Source organism: Galleria mellonella, unplaced genomic scaffold (genome assembly GCF_026898425.1).
Source record: "Galleria mellonella isolate WM207_F2 unplaced genomic scaffold, CSIRO_AGI_GalMel_v1 utg184, whole genome shotgun sequence".
In the NCBI taxonomy this organism is placed as follows: Eukaryota; Metazoa; Arthropoda; class Insecta; order Lepidoptera; family Pyralidae; genus Galleria; species Galleria mellonella.
This window is the reverse complement of record NW_026442025.1, coordinates 5812989-5832130: the sequence shown is the minus strand read 5'-3', so window position 1 is coordinate 5832130 and position 19142 is coordinate 5812989. Positions and strand designations below refer to the sequence as shown.

Sequence of the window (19142 nt, the reverse complement as noted above, 5' to 3'; positions counted from 1 at the left end):
TGAATTCAACATGATGGGCTAACTGGCCTGTTTTCATTCTCATCTATCACCCTTCACTGGTGCTCCGCCAGCGTATCCCGTTAGCGCAGGCGGAGTTACCATTCCATTTTCACCCATAAACAAAATGCAATATAGCGAAACATTCCTTATTATTTTTAAAACTTATATATATATATATATATATATATATATATATATAAGTTTTAAAAATAATATATATTTAATACGATGTCTGTATACATACACTACGGGAATATATCTTACTGTGTTTGTCGTTTCCGACAATTGTTTCAACTTCATCAGGAAGTTTTCTTCAGGGAGGGCATACGGCACTTTGTGTTAAGTCGAAACAATTTTCGTAAACAACAAACACAGCAAGTCTATTAAATTCCCGTTGTGCAGTCTTTATTTTAACTATTATTATTAAGTGTTTATATATACCCTACATACCTCACCCTGAAATGTTTATTTTTTCGACGTAAGATATAATATAATATAATATGATATATATGTATATAAGATGAGAAACGTATGATGAACAGCGGCAGTATACTCTTTGCCATGTTGAATTTTAACTCTAATAAGTATGTTTAGCCAAAAACAAATGTGTTTGGAGATTATAATTGTATTGATAACAACAATGAGCTCCCTGCCGAGGTTTTCCCAAGAGACTACAGCATAGGGTTCTTCAAAACGGGGGTAAAGAGGTTTCTTCGGGGTCGGCAACGCACGCGTAATAGCTCTAGTATTGCAGGCGTTTATAGGCTACGGTAACCACTTACCATCAGATGGGCCGTATGCTTGTTTGCCACCTCAGTGGTATATTTTTTTTTTACTTATTAATAATATAGTTGCAATAAAGTTTACAATATTGACTACACTATTATTGCTTTTCTAAAGTTTGAAGTAGAATACAGTAGGTTTTTAACCAAAAGAGCAAGATAATGTATATCCAGATAATCACTAAAGCAAAACTTCTGCAGCTATTTGTTCTCTAGCCTTAAAGGCTTTATTATAGATTCTTTAGAATACTCAACTCACTCCACACAGTCTTTATTCACAAACAGTTAGTTTCAAGTTACTAACAAGTTATATAAATATGTTTCTGTCATGCCATTTGTTTCGCATTCTAGTTTTAGTAATTAACTTAGCACTTTACGAAAGTCCATCTTTGGTATGCAAATTATTGAGTCACACATCTGCAATCCGGTTATATCTCCTTAAGTAACACTTGTTATTTGTAGCAGTTAATGATAACAATATTTGTTTATCGTATTACACAATGGATGCAGTCAGAAAAAAACTGTTTAAATACATTTTCAATCGACTTCAAAAAGAAAAAGGTTCTCAATTTGGTTGCAGTTTTTTTCTTATGTTTATTATGTCATAACTCCGTTAGTTGTAAACCAATTTGGAAAATTCTTTTTTGATCGAAAGGATATACTTACAGATTGGTTCCATACGATTTTGAGCAAAATCGATTCGGTAGTTTAAATTTTAAACCAAAATAACTGGGTTTGCCACAATTGAAGTCGGTTTTTTTTTTGTGGAATACTATTTAATTACCTACTTTTTTTTATACAATTTAGAATGGCAAACAAGCTGACAACCCACCTGATGGAAAGTGGTAACTGTTGCCTATAGACATGACCAGTACCATGGACTTAACAGAGTATACTGTTTCGCCCATGATACCCCCCATGCGTTGCCATTCCTGAGGACTCAGATGTTATTTCTCTGTACCCTGTAAATTAACGCCATATCCCACCCTTCAAACCGAAACACAGCCATGCAAACACAACTGCTTCACGGTAGAAACACGAATGGGACGGAGGTGCCCAAGCAATCGACTTTTGTACGAAGTCTCTCTCTGGTAAAACATGTTTATTATATTATACAATATACATAATATGTATAGAATTAGAATGTATTTATTTGCTGGAATAAGGTACATTTATATTATACTTAAATGTATAGACATACTTACTTACATGTTCAATAACTAATCTATGTGACTGGACTTAAATATCATGATAACTAAGATTTATAGTAATATAATGAATAAATGAATAGAATTTAATGTGATTAATGAGCATGATTATAAAGTTTTATATTTTTTATATAATTTATTTATTTGTCTCATGGAATCTCAATAACATTTACTTACGCATTTATATTAGGTACATAATGGTGGATTTTTATTCACTTTAGGGGCCCCATTACCGATAAAATACCTTGTCAGGTCGACCTCCATGTAGTACCCCCTGTAAAACGGATATGGTTAATTCCTATTGAATCTATCACATTAAACCAACTAATCAGATTTCATGTTAACCCGCCAGTTATATCCATTTTTTTATTTACTATTTCAGCCGTTAACTATCCACTGCTGAACATAAGTCTTCAATAAGAAGAGTTTTGCCAGTAGTGGCACGCTTGGCAGACGGGTTGGCAACCGCAGTTAGACTTTTAGAAATGTTTTAAGAGGGACGCTGCTGCCCATTCCTCAACCATAAGTTCCCTTAATCGCTTACATCCACGGTAAAGGAAGGGGTGGCCTATTCTATATCGGGATACACGTTAAAATAATAGCAGAGGTGGAATTGCAGTTACGTTTTCATCATTAAAAAAAGACTCTCGTAATCAGTTTAATTGATATAAAAAAGTACGGACTATTAAATTTCAATTGGTAAACCGCGCAATTTTAATATACTTCCAAGTCAACTTAATTACCTAATTAACTACTATTGTATAAAGGATTAACGTGCCTTTGGAGCATAAAATCACTCTAATTACCAAGCCACTGTTCAAGTAATGATTAATTCCAACAAATTATGGCCATAATTATGATTGCACACAGTAGTGGTCAGTCAAGTTCAAAAACGTCTAACCGCATTTCGACACATAGCCACAACACGTGTGACTACCGCTGTTTCTTTGTTTTATTTTTAAAAGTGTTCTTAATAATGTTGCAATAAACAATATACCGTTACATAAATGTATTTTTAACCGACTTCCGAAAAGAGAGGCCTCTCAATTCATCTAATAATTAAATTTCTATATTTAAAATAAAAAATATTAAATAAGAATTATTATTATTATATTTTAATAAAAATTAAATAAGATTACTGTGGTGTTTCAATAAAACTTAATGAAAACATTGTTAAAATTACCACAGAAACATATTCTATATATATAAAATATATATAAAAGAAATTAGTAACAAATAGATAGATAGATAGATAATTTATTTGCATCACTTACAGCACACAAACAGCAAAAGATACAAAAGCAAAGTGAAAAAAAATTCAAAGTATCCTATCAGTTAATCGATTTATTTAACTGTACTACTATTGGATATAATAAACTGACATATAATTAGACCCGGAATAAAATGGGGTGGCTCATTCTATTTTTCCCATGGGTGTAGTAAGAGGCGACTAAGGGAAGTTAATGGTCGATGAGCAGCAGTTAGGCTTTTAGACATGTTTTAAAAGGGACGCTGCTACTCATCCCTTTATCAATAAGTTCCATTAGTCGTCTCTTACGAAAGCAACAGGAATGAAAGGGATGGCCTATCCTATACTGGGATCACTCGTCTGAAAATTATAATAAACATCATCGAAACAATATACATTACAAATTAACATTTTAACAAATTTCAATTTGTATCAAATAACGATTGGCCTTCACGTGCCATCGAATACAGCACAAAAAGTGTACACATTATGAATTGGTAATTTTGTATTCGATATTGACGGATGGGCGTCATTACTGGGATATTTAATGACCTTGTCGTTATGCACGTGAAACGTAATGCAGCTGCATAATTCATATGTCTTATGCAATCCTTGTAACTAAATGATTAATGATTGTACCGAGTTAAATGTTAATCGGATGTTTATTATCATCATTACGACTTCAGCTTTCCATTGTATTTTGTTACATGAATCTCTTACATAGACTGCTAAGGGAACAGATGGTACGTTTTTTTTAATGGAAGATAATGGAATGATAACCTTGCCTGCGCTAATGGCTGGCAGGGCACCAGTGTGAGATGATAGGTGAGGATGAAAGCAGGTCAGTTAACCCATCGTGAAGAATTACACGAGAATAGGGGGAACCGCGTGGAGGTCGATCACGTGACCGCGTGGAGATGATAGAGTACATTGTTGGCAAAAGGGCTGTTAGACCCCATTACTAACAATTGCTTACATACCCCGGAGGGTATGTTAGCAATGGGACTGTAGTCCCCAATATACTTTACCAAATTTACCTTATCAGATATCGCATAAATAAGTAAATTTGTTATTTTGCATTGAATTATTTACTATTTACATTTACATAATACTTATTTACTAAGTAATTAATTGACACATAAGTACTAAATTCTATAACTTATTCTTCCCTCCTTTGTAATACATTTATTCAATTATAATTAATATGAATACCGTACACGTCATATTAACTAAACTGTTTATTAAACTAAAGTCAAAGGACATAACATTTAGCTCACATTCACGAAGATAACGTCTAATTGGGTATCTAGGACATAGATCAAGCGGAACTAGAGTGATTTAGTATCGTGTATACTTAGTAAATGAGTATTATGAGTGAATGTACAGAGGTCTTTGCGTATCACAAAGGTGGCTTATAAAATCTGGACACTAGAGGGCGCCACCCTCACACGATTAGCAGTAGTAATAAATATGAAAACAAAACTTTATGTACAAACTGCTGATTCCGAACAAATCTTTTAGCGAACACGCAATTCTACATTCTAAATTCAAATATTTAAAATCTAACATGTCTACAAAACGTCTGTTTTTTGTAATGATATATGAATGAATTTTTTCAACCGACTTCAAAAAGAAGGAGTTTCTCAATTCGGAAGCATTTTTTTTTAATTTGTCCCATCATAAATCCGTCGGTATAAAATACTTTTTATTCTAATTTTAATATATTTTTATCAAATACGCATATCCATAAGAACTATTATCTATCCCGTGAAATAACTACGTTTAGAGAATTGATAACATACTATGATTCATAACGACTTTGTTATGACGTCAACAGCATATCCGGTCACGGAATAAATAAAAAATGCATGCATCCAAGTAACCCGGGAAGCGCATTTACAAACTACACTATCACAAATCAAAATAGTTTGCTAGATTCAAACGCGTTTTACTTGTCAAACGAATAAAGTTTGAAGAATTACATTTTGTTTCAAAACAAGGCAAAGAAAACACACTGCCCTAACAAAATGCTAATGATTTTAACTAACACAAAGCACAAACTTATCAATCAATCTATCAAAATAATTTAATTTTTTATGCAACTTAAAATGGCAAATAAGCTGTTTGATGATCCACCTGATGGAAAGTGGTAACCATCTCTTATAGACATGAACAGTACCATGGACTAAACAGAGTATACTAACAGAGAGATACCATGCGTTCCCATTCTTGAGGACTAAGGTATTATGCCTCTGTATCCTGTAATTTCATTGCCATACACCTATCATACCGAAACGGACACGCAACTGCTTCACGACAGTAACACAAATGGGACAGAGGTACCCAAGCAGACGACTTTTGTATAAAGCATAGATAGATATGTAAATTATTTATTCACCATTTGTTAAATCAATATTTAATTTTTGGTAGAAAACCGTGACAAAGCGTCGAGGTTAAAGTCAGCTTTTAATTAACAAATCACTTATTTGAGTAGTAACAAACAGAATGTTTTGGTCCTCACGACCATCCGTTCACGAATATGACAATTGAACCAACTATTACTCATCATACAAAACCGACCCGTTATTTACGACATAAAGACAATATTGTAGAGTTCAGTAATACGCGGCCGGATCAAGCCCACAGGATATCGATGATCAAGGCAAGGCATTGCCCATTGTTTCGGACGGTGACCCGGGTGAGGTATTTATATTAAATAGGAATAAATTATAGCCTCAAATTTATGAACCACGTTGTCATTTTATATATATATATATATATATATATATATATATATATATATATGATTTATAATTTACTACTAGTACTACTGCCTACTCATTATTTCATATGCCACTGTGTTAAGTTGACTGGAAGAAATCTCTTTTAGAGATATAGATGGATCATACTATCTTTTTTTTTATGGATGATAATGGAATGGTAACTCCACCTGCGCTATCGGTATACACCGGGGGGCACCAGTGAAGGATGATAGGTGAGGATGAAGCAGGTCAGTTAGCCCATCGTGACGAATTCAACAAGAATTGTTCACGATGGTTTCCAGGGGGAACAACGTGAAGGTCGACCTAATGAGGCATATTGCTAGCAATGGGGCTGTCAAACTCCATTGCTAACAATCCCTTTCCCCCCAACATCTACTATTTATTTCTTGTTTACTTATAACATAATCTGATTGATGCATATTAGTATATATTAGTATAAATTTACCAATGCAAACTGCAAACTTTTGCAAATCGATCCCAATTCAATCCTAATTCCCAATTGTTGTTTCATAAATTTTGTATACAAAATTACGAGTATCACTAACATTACATTGAATTGATATAAATGTTAGATTCAAGAGTAGACCTATTTCTCTTGCTTTAAATAAATTTCCTAGGTATTTACCTTTCTGGCCATACGAAGAAGATAAACAGCGTCCTATTTCATCACGCAGTAGTTTCGTTTTCACTTTGTTTCCCTCGCTACACTTTTATCTGAGGAATTTGTTTTATAAACATAATGCAATGCCACGAAATATCAGGTTTATTTTCCCACGGGACAGATTCCACTTTTGAAGAAAAAAAGTAGATACTATCATGTAAATTAATATGATTTTTATATTATAAATAGTAATTTAATCAGTATGTGTTTGTTTAATTTAAATACATAATAGTAATTAGTAATGTACAAAATATTTTATTAAAATTAATTAAATGTATTATTGTTGCTAATTAATAATTATAAATTACAATATATTGTTGGATTATCAATTTAGATGTCAGAAATCGGAAATATTGATACTGTATTTAATTTTCATTTACAATTTAATAATAGTAATAAATATATTTAATTTACAATTTAAAAATATTTATATAGCAATCAAAGCAATCTGCTTAAGCGATAAGATCAACTTTTGTGCTATATTTGCACTATACTCGTATATATTATTATTCTTTATGTGGTGCAATAAAGGATAAATTAATATTTTGGAAGAGATCAATATGTTTTTTTATTCATAAAACAATCAATTGTCAATTCATAAAACAATCATAAATCCCATGATGACATTTATATATATATATATATATATATATATATATATATATATATATATATATATATTGTTATTTTCGATGAAGTATCAATAAATTATAAATCAAAATGGTTTATTAAATAATTCTACCCAAGGGTGTTAATCTAACACCTAACATTGCATTTATATTTATTTATTTTTTTACTATATTCAACTATATTATGCTATTGATGTGCCAATAAATAAATGAATTTCGCCATAAAATGCCTAGTTGTAGTAAGGTGAAGTCGAACATAATGCAGTTCAAGGATTACTTGTTTACAAACATAATAATGTGTTTCGCAACGGTCAATCGATGTCATCTACGTTCTGCGCCTAGCTAGGCACGAGTCGAGTTAACATCACAGTCTACAGTTTTCTTTTAACCGATTTCTAAAAAAAGATATTCTCAATTCGGTTGTATTTTTTTTATGTTTCTTACCTTACAGTTACAGTTAACAACAGTTACATCGACAGTTGTAAACCGATTTGGAATATTATTTTTTATCTGAAAGTATGTACTTATAAATTGGTCCCATAGAAATTTTATTAAAATCGGTTCAAAAGTTTAGTTTTAAATCTAAATAACGGGGCTTGTCACAATTTAAGATAGTTTTTTTTTTTTGGGAAGCACAATCTTAAATAATTTATAATATAAACAATAATATTTTTTCCTTAAAAAAAGAGCTGCAATATAAAACATATTTTATTAAATAAAAAAATAGAGTTTTAATCACATTGTACATTTCAAAAATTTAATTAATAAAACACTATGTTAATAATTTTAATGCAAACAACTTTTATTTTATTTCGATGGAATGAAAAACTATATTTTGAATATTTGAATTTAGAACACAGAATAATGTGCCAAATCTAGAAATATAATATCTAGTAAAAATATAGATACGTCAAACAGGAATTAACTTTTTTCTTACTTTATTTCCAAAACCGCCGTAAAGTAGTCACCACTGAATATATAATCACTGCATTTTGGTTATAGTTTTTAATTATAAGTAAAAGTACCTTAATTTCCTCTCTCTCTCTCTCTCTCTGAAATAGTAATGGGTCATGCCTTACATATCACAGTGTATTTTAACATTTACTATGAAATTTGTGGTATTGTTCATATCTTTAAGTGACGATAACGTTTGGCTATCAACTTATTTATCATTCAAAGTCAAATAAAAAAATTACCTCATTATGCAAATGACATTGTACAAAATGACATTTGTCAAATGGGCTTACTAGCTGTCTTTGGTTTGATTCTCGATTGAGGCTAAATTGATCAATCAATTGACGTAGAATCGAATTCCGGACACGTTTATAAAAACCAATGCGTAACCCATAGGTTATATTCATGTAGATCGTTTTATGTTTGTTGCAATAAAGGTTACCGTTTAAGGGAATGTGTTTCTGAGTCACTGTATTACATATAACATACCATAACGACATAAACCTGTGTTTCGACACTAACAGTCGATTTCACATTGGAGATTTGTGCTTATTACACTTTGTTCGTCCACGTGCCCCCGGATATGTTGATTGTCCAGGATAAATCATAATCATAGAATTGCATATAAATCTACTAAACGTATATTATATATGAGTCTATTTACTTACGTACTTAATATTTCACTTCGAAAAATTTTAAATACATTTTTACCATCAAAATCCAAATTTTCTGTGAAGCTTAATAAGAACATGACAATGAAATGAAATGAATATTTATTTGCCAAAACACTTTTACATGGATGATTAATCATTCGAATTACACACTAGACATGCAAGCCTGTATCGTTTTAATTCAGAAATGCGATTTAACTGATATAATTGAATATTTAACGTGTTAATTCGATACGTAATAGCAGAGAACTTTTTAAATAATCAACCAGTAACATTGAAAATTGTTAATTTGTTTTTAAAAATTGATAAACAATTACAATATTAATTTACTTTAGTATTGTAAAGTTATGAACGCACTTAACGGTGACTTCCATCACTGAAGAACTAGATTTATAACTATAAAAAAAGATGCTAGCGGAGTACCATTAAGGGATAATTATGTGAGGATTAAATCAGGTTAGTTGGAAAATCGTAGAAATTTAATAACAATTAACCATGGTGGTTTCTGGAGCGGAGAAATAAATAATTATATTGCTACCAATGAGGTAGCGGCCTTGTCCCTGTAATTCTCTTCTTCTCATCCCTCATTGGAAAATTATTTGAAATACTAATATTATAGAGATTGTTTATTTTTTTTATGGATAAACTCAAAAACTACTCGACTGATTTTAAAATTTCTTTCACCTATAGAAAACTATATTATCAGCCAGTAACATAAGCTATATATTATTTTCTAAAGTTCTATCTACCAGAGCGAAGCCGGGCCGAAACCCTAGTTTAGAATATTATTAGACACACAGTAGCCATTTTACCTCACAAATACTTGCAATGTAACAATCTCTCCTTAATAATATTTCGTTTTTTAAATTAAGTAAACATAAGTAAATCCGTTATCCCATGTCTTATTTAGCCATAAAATGCTATAAATGTTTTATTTACACGCAAAGATATTCGATATGCTGTTTATATGTGTGTACTGATCCTCAATGAACTAAATGCACGCTATGTTGATTTATTTCACGATAAATCCTAAATGTTCGCTTCGTCTTACTGAATAAATAGAAAAGAACCTTATGCAGTCTCACTTCTTGATTAAATTAAATTTAAATAAAATTGGATTTAATACAGCAAAATAAATCGTCTTATTCTTTTGTGCCAGGTAAAGGTACATACATACGATACATATCATTAAGTACTCTTAAGTTTAGTAGGTACTTAATGATAAGTACCCTACTTAACACAAAAAAAAACAGGTGCATTTTTGTTTAGTATAAACATCAAACTCATTTGTGAGTAGTTATCTCTTTCACATTATTTAAAAATTTACTTTAAAATGAATAAATAATACAAAGATGAAGAAAACACACAATAAAAATATTATAATTTAGAAAATGAAATACAAAAACTTTATTTTGCCAAGTTTTTTTCTGAAAAATATTAATTTTTTCTCAAAAATATTAATTACAACCTTGACTCTTCTATAAAAACAACACATGGACGAGACTACAAAGCTTTTCCATTAAAAAAAGAATTTTTAACTTTAGGACAACATATTGTTATTACATCATCATCCATGTTTAATTCTCAAGATAGAAACAAAGAAATAATATTATCCAAAACCCTAAAATTAAGCGTCATCATAGCCAACGCTTCATAATGATGTAGGACCGTCTACGACAAGTATTTTATAACCATTGAAAATAACCATGTTCAGAAATCCAATTAGGAGTTGAACGCTAACATGTAAAATCCTATACCGTAAACGTACGGTTAACAAAACAAACTAAAGCTGGTAAACTAACTTTATTTTGCAACTTGTTTTGCTCTTTTTAGGGCAAAGCAAATAGCTGAGTTGTGGCCATTTTGTATTGCTGTGGCACACGCATGAAGAAAAAAAATTTTTTACTAATTTTATGCATTCTGATTTTGTTTTTTTTTTTTGTACATGCATCTTTTTTTTATCTTTTTTCACTTTGCTTTTGTATCTTTTGCTGTTTGTGTGCTGTAAGTGATGCAAATAAATTATCTATCTATCTATCTTCGTCCACATATTCTCTCTCTTCGTCCTCTTCATTACTGAAGGTCGTGTCCTTGAAAGGTGTCTGTTGCCTCTCTTATGATGTTATTCCATTTTACACGGTCTTCAGCTTCTCGCAGGGCAGCTGCAATCGACAGTCCCGTAACAGCGGTTACCTGGTCCGACCATCGATTAGGCGATCGTCCGCGTGGTCTTTTTCCCTCTATCTTCCACATATTATAATAATATTTTACATAATTATGATTAATCTCTTTTAGAGAAATCTCTTTTAGAGATAAGTTCGCCTTTGCTAACATTGTTATTAACTTATTGTTGTTACTGTATGTTTTAGTGCAATAAAGAATATATATATATATATTAATATTTTTTTTAATAAAAATATATTTGCATTTTATTAACATCCGTATTCCTAGAACCTTATAAAAAAATCTTTAAAAGTTTCAAAACAAATTTTTACAATATTTGATGTTGTAAACATATGACATAATATGAGTATTTACTATCGATCAGCACTGTAGATCATTTTTTATTGATCAGTAATAAAACTATTGACATAAATTAGGCATGATGATTATCCTTAGCCTTCATTTAAGTTAATCGATTGTCAACAGAAGATCTATCTCAGAAGACATATCGATGAAACAAATCTGTTTACCTTTAGCAAATTATGACTACCCCGCCAGTGTATAAGGTCAACGCAGGGTTACCATTCCATTATCATCTATTAAAAAAAAAACCACTTCAAACAAAAAATAATAATGTCCTTCAACAAACAAATATTTTGACGCATTTATTAACAACAAATTTATTACATAAATCAGGAGCAAGAATTTACAATAACAAATATTTTTTTTTGTCATTCACGTTATTAAATCAGAAAAACCCACTAGACGTTTTTGCTATCGGCATGACGTATGCGCACGAGTGGATCCGTTTGTGTTGTCGTAGCCGGATGGTGCTGGCTGGCTATAAATAGTACACGGCGGCAGCAAGAATGCAAATACTTGCATACAACTGACATTGTCAGGGAGGAATGGTTTCTTAAGAGCATTCGTAACTTGTGCTTACCTAAGTGTGGCAACGTCGCAATCATCTGTCAATTTTGAATAACAATTGAACCTGAACTGAAAACTCTTTATTGTTTCCTTTAAAGAATGATACAGATAATAAATATTAACAATATATACATAAATAAGATGAATTAATACCTTAATTGCATAAAAACAAGATAAAGAGGCAACAATGGGCGGCCTTATCGCTAAACAACGATCTCTTCCGGGTAACCTCAGGATGGAGAGGAATAATCAAAATTGTGTCTGGTCAACGAGTAACAAAAAAGTAATAAGAATAAAAAAGGCTAAAAAAAAATTAAACGCAGTATAAAAAATATACTTACAATTAATAATAATAAAATACTTTTAATACTTTTTAATGTTTCAGACTGATTATTTAAAAAGTGGTCTGTTAGCAAACTAAAACACTTGTAATAATATTCCTATTAAGCTCTCACAAGCTAAAAAGGCAAAACTCCCTCTATGAGGAAAGCCTATATTCAGCAGTGGGCAGTTATGATACAATAATGATGATGATGATACTGCCGTTACTGAAAATTATGATTGGATTAGCAAAAAAATATTAAAAAATTTCCAAAGCAAAATATGAAGTAGGTGTGAAACTTTTAGTGGCAGATTTATATGTAACGTATTACATCCCCAAAAATTTTGGATCGCTGGTAGAGAACTTTTTAAGTAATCGATCTAAGACATCAAAAATACTAAATTGTTTTTAAAAATTCACTGTTAATTGCGACGTTGCCACACTTAAGTAAGCTAAAGTTATGAACCCTCTTAATATTTTCTTAAATTTCCAATTTCGAAAGTCAGATAATATTATAATGTTTATCTCACGCGGGCGCAATTTTACAACTGTAATAGATTTTACATTAAAGATAACTATATTAATATGGTTGTAGCAAGCGCACATTTTTATGCAACTTTGAACGGCAAACAAGCTAACGGCCCAATTGATGAAAAATGTTAACCATCACTTATGGTTATCAACCGAGGACGGTTGTACTAGTGTGGATAGATATTTGTTACTCTTTCACACAAAAACGACTGAAGAATGAAATTTAGTGTCTTATGTTCTAAGGATGCTTTAAGTAAAGATTGACGCGAAAGAAGCCGAGAGATATAAATAGTAAAGTATTATACAATATATGTACAATGTACTTAAATTATAACAAACTAAAATAAACAAAAGTACTTAATGAAATGTAAATACAATTAAAATACAATGCTTTATCTAAATGTAGAAATACGAGAGCACACTCGAAGCAGCACTCGAGATTTACAGATGCTACAATAATCAAAACATGCACGGAATGCATAAATGTAATTGTAATAACATTAAATTAAAGTTTGTATATTTGTTACATAATCACACTTAAACGGTTAAACGAATTTAAATAAAAGAACTTGGTATCCATGGTACTGCTCATGTCTATAGGCGACTATTACCACTTTCCATCAGATGAGCTGTCAGCTTGTTTGCCATTCTAAGTTGCATAAAAAATATATTTTAATGTACAAAAGTCGATTGCTTGGGTACCATTACCCATTCGTGTTTCTACCGTGAAGCAATTGTGTTTGCATAGCTGTGTTTCGGTTTGAAGGGTGGGATATGGCGTAAATTTACAGGGTACAGAGGAATAACATCTGAGTCCTCAGGAATGACAACGCATGGGGGATATCATGGGCGAAACAGTATACTCTGTTATGTCCATGGTACTGCTCATGTTTATAGGCGACGGTTACCACTTTCCATCAAGTGGGCCGTCAGCTAGCCATTCTAAGTTGTATAAAAAAAAATTATATTGGTCTCAAGGATCAATATAAATTAAATTAAGGATAAAGATTTCACTGTGATATCAAAATGGAATTTTAATGTTAGTGATGGATTTAAAAAAAAAGTCACCTAAGAGTCGACACCAATGTTACAATTTATGATTTAATATTTTGTCAGAATTTTCTAAAACATTTTGATATAACAAAGACGTTATACTTGTAAATAAATAACGTACAATTGTACATTAATGGACGTATCGACAGAATTAAGTAGCCGGTCAGTCATCTAGATACGAGTAGCATAATTCAATAAGCATTGACACTAATTCAGAGGCCAAGTGTGGAGCAAGGCCGTGTCGAATTAACGTGGAGTTAAATCTATTTTTCTCCTAACTATATTATCTGTAGATAATAGAAAATCGACCAAAAGCGTTTGTAATAGTTCTTTATTACGTTCCGTAGTTTTTTTTTTTTTTTTTATTAAATTCAAATACATAATTAAAAATTTATCGGAGGTATTGGAGTCGATTCTGAACCACTATTTCTTTAAACCTATTTTTAAAATTCATTCAAACTAATATTACAGGGAAATTTTTATTCTGAAAATCAATATGAACTAAATTTTTTATAGTAGTTTTTAGTCAAAATTGATATAAGTTTAGTTTATAAGGGTAAAAAAGAAAACAATAAAATCGCGAGACTATCAAATTATTTTTTTTTAATGGTAATCTAATGGGTTAGTTTTTTTTTTGAGTACTTAACTCTGAGAAAGACTGGAGACCCACCCTCACTTTGACAACCCTTGTACTATTGTTTCATCACTTTCACTGCCCTTGATACTCGTGGTACCTATGTCATGTTATGCATACGTTTCCATACGACTACCTTATTATTATTTTTATGTACCTATATATAACACTTATATAACAGACTGAACTATGTATCTTAGTATTGTGTACATTGTAGATACAGTAGGCAATTAGGTATAGTGACATAACATAATTATAGATTGTTGGTTAATTATTAGCTACCACTATTATTGAGTACATATTTAATGTTGCATGTACATGCAATCTTTGAGCAACACTGACTTCAATCGGCTTTAAAAAGGAGAAAAAACGCCATTTTAAGACTTTAATTTTATAATTTTAAAATAATTTTCATAACTTTTTATGAAAACACTTTACAGGCTTCACTTAAATTAATTTTGTAACGGTATTTTTAAAAGTAACAATTAAACGTAAAAAAAAAGCTATTCAACTATGAAATATAACATTCGACTAAATATTATTGTATGGGAGCTCACGCATACTAGTTTCTTTTTTTCCTTTTTTAAATAATAAAAATCAAATTTAAAATCGGTTTTAGGTTAGCGAAGATACACATAACAGGCACTGCATACACAAACGAATAAACTGAAGAAATAAAAACATAAAAAAAACTGTTAAAAAAACTTTGTCTCCTACAACACGCTATGCGATTCGATAGTGTGGTCGAAACTTAACAACGATCGCTGGCATGTCTTCAAATTGCAGGCAATTGCAATTCGCGATAACAATTGACGTAATTTTGTCGTCTCCGAACTGGGCCAAGGGTTCACGATTTATGACGTGTCGGGTCACCGATTTGGTTTCTTTGATTGGAGCTTAGACTAGTGAACTTGTTTCTATCTGGTGTTACTTGTGACAGTAACCTAGTTCGAGTTTTGTGTAACCTTAAGGTGGTTGTACACTTGTCCACGTCGAAAAATTCGATAGAATCGAATTATAAATTTCGTCGTAAAAAATCCTACGAAATGTATCCCGCCTCCCGCCTGTGCCCGGTAGACCGCCTGCGCTTGCGTATAAATAACTTTGCTAACTATACAATTATATACAATATGGACTCTATCATACAGTGATAACTATATTTATTCGGGGGAAGGTAATACAGGCTGGCAGCCCTCTTGCTAACAATATACTTGTCTGTTAGGTCGACCTCCACGCTATCCTCCCTATAAATCATCGTGACTTATTCTTCTTGAATTCGTCACGACGGGCCAACTCACCTGCTTCATCCACACCTATCATTCCTCACTAGTGCCCCTCCACCGTATACCGATAGCTTAGGAATGGCCACTATTTCATTTTCACCTATTAAAAAAGGACATTTACCGATTTAAATGAATACAAACAGACACATAGATCGTCTAAATAAACAAGTTGCATATAACATTGTAACCATTATGATACGCTTGTTAATTTTCTCATTGTACACGGCAATAAAATTGTATATGCTTTAATGTACATAATACATATCACGTGCACGAAAATGTGTGTCTAATAAATAATTGAATGTTGATTGCTCTACTATTTGTGGTTACTGTGCAATTAGTGTGTAATTCCGTGAGATGGCGGAGTAGGGATGCGATGTCATCACTCCTTTATTCTCAGGATTTTTTAATAGATGAAGAAATATGGAATGGTTATGATGATGATGATGGATGGTGCACCCGTCTTTATTAACTAGCGAGGCATCAGTGGGGTATGTAACGATGAAAATGAAGGCAGGTCAGTTCGCCCATTGTTACGAATTCACTAGGAATTAACCACGATGGTTTCCAGGTAAGACCGCGTGGAGGTCGACCTGATAGGATATATTTCTAGCAATGGGCATTATTAACCTCATTACTGCCAAAGCCTTCTCAGGATATAGCAAGAGGCGACTAAAGATTTCTTATATACATTAATGCCGCTTACATGGTGTAGTAGTGGAGAATATCCTCTCCTTTTATGGGAGAGACTTGTGCTCAACAGAGGTTATAAGTTGTACAATAATGACAATGATGGTGTTGCCATCATTAAGATTAGAAATTAAAATAGTTTTATATAGATTTTAAAATAATGGATATAATTTATCTAATATAGGTGAATAGTTATTTACCATATATGTGGATATCGTACATTTTCACAAAATTTATTTTATAAGAGACAAACAATTTTCTACTTCTAATTTTATACTTCTATTAAAATATAAAAATAAATTTCAACTATAATATATAAATAATTGACTAACACAAACTTTGTGTATTGAGTAGCTATTTTAGGGCGTTGATAGTAAACACGTAAAGTAATGCCACCTGTTGGCAATTGTATTAAACATACACATTGAATGTGTTTGCTTATTTCGACTTGTATGATAACTGTCAGAATGGCCGAGCGGTCTAAGGCGCCAGACTCAAGTTAAGCTCTTGCCCGTTAAACGGGTACGAGTTGTTCTGGTCCTCTCTGAGGGCGTGGGTTCGAATCCCACTTCTGACAAAAACTTTTTTTAAATTTATTTCATATTATTTTATTTTTGATTTAATACATATCAATAATTCTTATTACGTTTAAGAAACGCATAGACTATAAATTGTATACTCTTTCATTAATGTGATAGTAAATACTAAAAAAGTCTACTATGTAATTTTAATAATTATTAAATTTATCATAATTTCAGCCTTTAAGTAGACATCATTATGTTTAAATTTTAATTGGCACTTATTGTTTTTTATAAGCACCTATTTAAATTTAATGAATTACTGAGAATCAATATTTAAACCATAAAAAAATCACTATACTAATACAGATATGATTCACTAATTATAATAATAATAGTAACAAAATAGAACACAAATTTTGTTTTAGGTTTTTATTATAATTTAGATATTAACTTCAATATAAAACAATCATTATAATAGAGTGTATAATTAACAAATATTAATGTTATAACAAATAATAAAATAGATAAATTTTTAACTGATTGTGTAACTACATACATTACACATTTTAAAAAATGTAGTGTAATAATTTATTCGTTTATCTTAAAAATTATAATAAATTTGCTACACTTAGTATTTCATAATTTCATAAACGCTCTTGAAATCCTCGATAGTATAGTGGTCAGTATCCCCGCCTGTCACGCGGGAGACCGGGGTTCAATTCCCCGTCGGGGAGGTCGATTTGTCATTTTATTTTTATATTTATACAAATGTATCAGTATATTTATGTATAATTCTCATTGCCAACAGATTTCCAGTGTCTGTGTGATGGTGCGGGTGCACACAGTGCTGCTGGTGGTAGCACTGTGCCACGTCGCCACCACACTCGACTCGGAGCTCGGCGTCGGCAAGGCGATTAACATATTTATGAGGTAATCCATCATCTTCCTGTTCCTAATCCATCATCCATCTGTCTTCCTGGTGTTTTTCGATCAATTTATTTTTCGGCGAAACAGTTGTTAATTTTTTCAATGCTCAAAATTTTCGACCGTGATGACATCAAACTACCTACATATCTTGTCAAAAATGAAATCAAATTTTTATTAAATAAAAGATTATTTAGTAATTTCATCGTTCTTATTCTAAAACTAATGTAACTCACTTATAGAAAATGATATTATTTCTGTACAAATATTTGTAATGAATGTGTGAAATCGTTTGTCTGAACACAAGTTGATTTTGCCTTGCAAAAAAGACAGGTGGTTGCAATCATGATAAATTAATATGGGGTCAACACGGGGGTCAACGGGAAATTTAGTTAGATATCGCGTAATATACACACACAATAATAAATGATTATGTTTTTTAAACTTCTCCTTCCAATAGTCAGCAACCTCTCATTCGCGAGGCCGTACTTCAGAGCTAGCTCTTGATGGAGTATTTTGGCTACCTGGTTGTGTCTGTGCAAGTACTCTGCGTTGGCAAGAGCTTATTATTATTATTATTATTATTATTATTATTTAGTAAAGAAACTTAAGTCAAAAAATAACAGATCATGTTAAGCGTCCTATGAATAATCCGATTAATATAAATAAAAATTAGGTTTCGGGAAGCAGGTGAAGAAAAATAGTAGATGATGAATTCAGAAAGATTATAATACGGTAATTGTATTTTAGAATGAATATGAACAAAAATCAATTTTTTTGTTATTGATTTGAAAATAAAATATAAAAAGGTTTCACAACACTTCCCATACTAAATTAGCCTCAATTAGACAGCTATGGTACATAGACAGTATCATAAAAGGTTTTTAGTCTTCTCTCAAGCCATGTTTCTTTGGGGAAAATATTCAGTTTCATTAGCCTCGTCAAATGATATTATAATGATATAATTCTGATTTGTGAATACAGATCAAAATTCCCTTAAAAGGATCCTAGTGATTTCGATTTTACATGTATTATTTACTAATTGTGTCCTACAACTTCGAGTAATTAATAAATAAATAATATATACTATAGCCGACCGATATATATATATATATATATATATATATATATATATATATATATATATATATATA

The 19142-nt window shown here is 31.3% G+C and overlaps 1 protein-coding gene and 2 non-coding genes across 4 annotated transcripts in view; all 3 read left to right on the top strand.

The window, feature by feature from the left end:
- Positions 1-19142, top strand: part of LOC113512171 (torso-like protein) — a 72424-nt gene that overhangs the window by 40544 nt on the left and 12738 nt on the right. For both annotated transcript variants that reach the window (XM_052893792.1, XM_026895973.3), the window contains exon 2: positions 17873-17994. In XM_052893792.1, coding sequence (XP_052749752.1) covers positions 17891-17994 — 104 coding nt within the window. In that variant the 5' untranslated portion in view covers positions 17873-17890. The remainder of the gene's footprint in view (positions 1-17872; positions 17995-19142) is intronic.
- Trnal-caa (transfer RNA leucine (anticodon CAA)) lies at positions 17005-17120 on the top strand. The gene is made up of 2 exons: positions 17005-17042; positions 17076-17120. It is a non-coding gene; the product is annotated as a tRNA-Leu (tRNA).
- On the top strand, positions 17727-17798 carry Trnad-guc (transfer RNA aspartic acid (anticodon GUC)). The gene has a single exon. It is a non-coding gene; the product is annotated as a tRNA-Asp (tRNA).